This window comes from Curcuma longa, chromosome 19, assembly GCF_044706935.1.
Source record: "Curcuma longa cultivar G26 ecotype Majalengka, Jawa Barat chromosome 19, ITB_CL_G26_1.1, whole genome shotgun sequence".
In the NCBI taxonomy this organism is placed as follows: Eukaryota; Viridiplantae; Streptophyta; class Magnoliopsida; order Zingiberales; family Zingiberaceae; genus Curcuma; species Curcuma longa.
The window spans coordinates 2,204,615-2,207,276 of record NC_133879.1 but is presented as its reverse complement, the minus strand read 5'-3'; the positions used below and the strand labels follow the sequence as shown (position 1 = coordinate 2,207,276).

Below are 2,662 nucleotides of genomic sequence, written 5' to 3'. Positions count from 1 at the left end.
GTCCAAAAATAATAATTTATAGAGTTATGCTTAATAAACTTCTAAAAAATGATGATTAATTAATTAATTAAATTTTAAAATATTTTTTTTAGTAATTTTGGCTAAACGAATTTATTGTATAATAGTTTTGGACTCTTATACCTTGTTAAAATTATTATTATATTCGAATTTATGGATTAAAAAAGGATAATTTAAAAAAAATAGAATTATATTTTATTTCCAAAATGAGAAAGAAAGGCGCCATGATTTTTCCCGAACCGTCAAGGAGCATCTCCCACGGCACGTGCACGGTGCACCTCTTCTATGAAATCTCGGCCGTCCATCCCATCCACTACTCGTATGATTCTATAAATACCCTTTTACCCGTTGAGCATTTTTCTCACTGCTTGCTTTGCGTGAGGGGCCAACGATAGACGACGAAGAAGAAAGAAAGAAAAAGAAAGTTAAGGAACAAACGCACACAAATTTCTTCTTCTTCTTCTTCACGGATCTCGAAATCGCTTGCCATTTGTTCTTAGGGTTCTTAAATTACTCGATCGCTTGCTTCGATTTCGGTTTTTCTGGGGTTCGATTGCTCCTTGTGTTTGGGGGATTTGGATTTAGGGTTTCTAGATTGAATCGATGAACGACCCCTCGCAGATGATGGTGAACCGTGGCTTCGGGATCTGGCCTCCTTCGGCGCCGGAGGATCCGATGGGGTTCACCAGTTCCTGCCGGCTACCTCCGCCCTTCGCTGCCCCCGGCGGAGCCATGCCCGGTCGCGTGATGAACTGGAAGGCTAAGAAGCTAGTGGGTCACCGCAAGAAGGAGGCGGCGGCGGCTACCGGAGGTGTGCCTCTTGGTGGCGGTGGCATCGCTGGTGGATACAATCAGCCGGCATTTCAAGAGTTCCAGTACGAGAATCGCGTAAAGGCGCGCCGGTTCTACTCGAAGAAGAAGTTCGTTCGCTCCGCCCCTTTCGCCCCCCGGAATACGACCTCATTCCTCATCCGCGCGAAGAAATCCGGCGGGATCGCCCCTCTGGTCTCGCCATGCCCCGTCACGCCGGCGGTCCTCCCGACTCCCGAGCTCTCCCCGACGCGGGAGGGCCTCACCGACTTGGTCAAGGAGGAGTGGGGCGTCGACGGTTACGGTTCGATGAAGGGCCTGATCCGTCTCCGGTCTCCGAGCGGCCACGATACACGGCCCGGCGAGGAGGAAGATGGCAACGAGGAGGAGACGTCGAGCGAGAGCGACGTCGAAGAGCACTTGGAGGTTGAGCGCCGGCTGGACCACGATGTGAGTCGGTTCGAGATGGTGTACCCCGGCGAGGAGCACAGCCCGGAGTCAGTGTTGGCGTCGGAGCTACTGGAGAGCAGAGTGAACGACCAGGACGCGCACATAGCGCAGCTGGAGGAGGAGAACATGACGTTGAATGGGCGGCTTTTCCGAATGGACAGGGAGATCGCCGAGCTCAAAAAGCGGGTGCTGCTGCTGGAGTCAATCCATGGCGTCAGGGAAGACGCTGACAACAAGAACACTAACGGCGGCAACGACGTCGAAGAGGAGGATGGAGAGGAGTGCTCGGAACGGTGCAGCGGGGCTGCAATGGTGGATTAAATCGAGACCTTCGAATTAGCTGCTGCTTCTTCTTCTTCTTCTTTTTCACCTTCTGCTCCTTTTGCTTCTTTGCTCCTTTTTTTCTGCTATAAATTGTATGTTTTGGATAGCAATAATGTTGTAGAAGATAGAATTAGAGAATTGTTCTTCTCATGATTTGTTGTGTGTTGTTCATGCTTTTCCGTGAACTGACTATGTGGCTTTAGCTTGCGTGTTCTTGAACAAATTGATTTGTATGTTTCTTTAGGATGGCACAGTGACTACGATTTTGCCTAATGGAACTTGCAAGAGTCTTCTTACCAGTGCAATTGAAATTGTAGATTATAAAACAGGTTGAATGAAGGTTTGACTCCAAATATTTGTATGTTTCTCAGAATCATTTATGAGCTCAAAGCTTTACTTATGAGTTCGGTAGGATGTTGTAATTATACGTTTATTAATGTTTTATCTTATTGGAGTACTAGAATATGAATAATTAATTAAATTATCTAATAATTAATAAATAAATATTATACAGTTATTGAAAATATAATTTTAATAGTTAAAATTAACTAAGACAATCCTAATTATTTTTTACTAAAAATTACCTTTAGTCTATAACACTTCTAATAACAATTAACAAGACAAAATATTTTTTAATCTATAAATAATCATATAGACTAAGTTAATTTTTTTATCAAAAAAATTCTTTTAGACTTGAAAATCAATGATCTTAGTATGTTTAAAAACTTATAATGGTCAACGATTTTATTTTTTTGGAGTAACTAGCTAGTCAATTTATAAATTAGGTTGCACTTTAAAAATAAAAATAAATTATCATTAATTGATTTATAAAAGTAAGTTACAATCATATTTTAATCTTAATATTCAAATTAAGATATTTTTTTATCCAGCAAAGCTACCATTTTCTCTATCAATTTTCAAAGTCCTCCCAATGTGTGTGCGCTAGCTCTTCCAAGCTTCGCCTCTTCGGCTTTCAACAAAAACCCTAATCCTATGTTCATGTTTCCACTTCCTCATGTAGGATCTGGTGGGATCAATAAAGGGGGTGAATATCGATTTT

General features: G+C 42.3%; 1 protein-coding gene across 2 annotated transcripts; it reads left to right on the top strand.

Moving 5' to 3' along the window:
* Positions 1 to 401: 401 nt before the first annotated feature.
* On the top strand, positions 402 to 1,892 carry LOC141812593 (uncharacterized). 2 transcript variants are annotated; one of them, XM_074700604.1, is made up of 2 exons: positions 432 to 442; positions 640 to 1,892. In XM_074700604.1, exon 2 carries the CDS (start codon positions 640 to 642, stop codon positions 1,597 to 1,599), a length of 960 nt encoding a protein of 319 aa, XP_074556705.1. In that variant the 5' UTR covers positions 432 to 442; the 3' UTR covers positions 1,600 to 1,892. The 2 variants fall into 2 exon arrangements, with proteins under 2 accessions (XP_074556704.1, XP_074556705.1); XM_074700603.1 differs by having other exon boundaries at positions 402 to 1,892.
* The last annotated feature ends 770 nt before the right edge of the window (positions 1,893 to 2,662 follow it).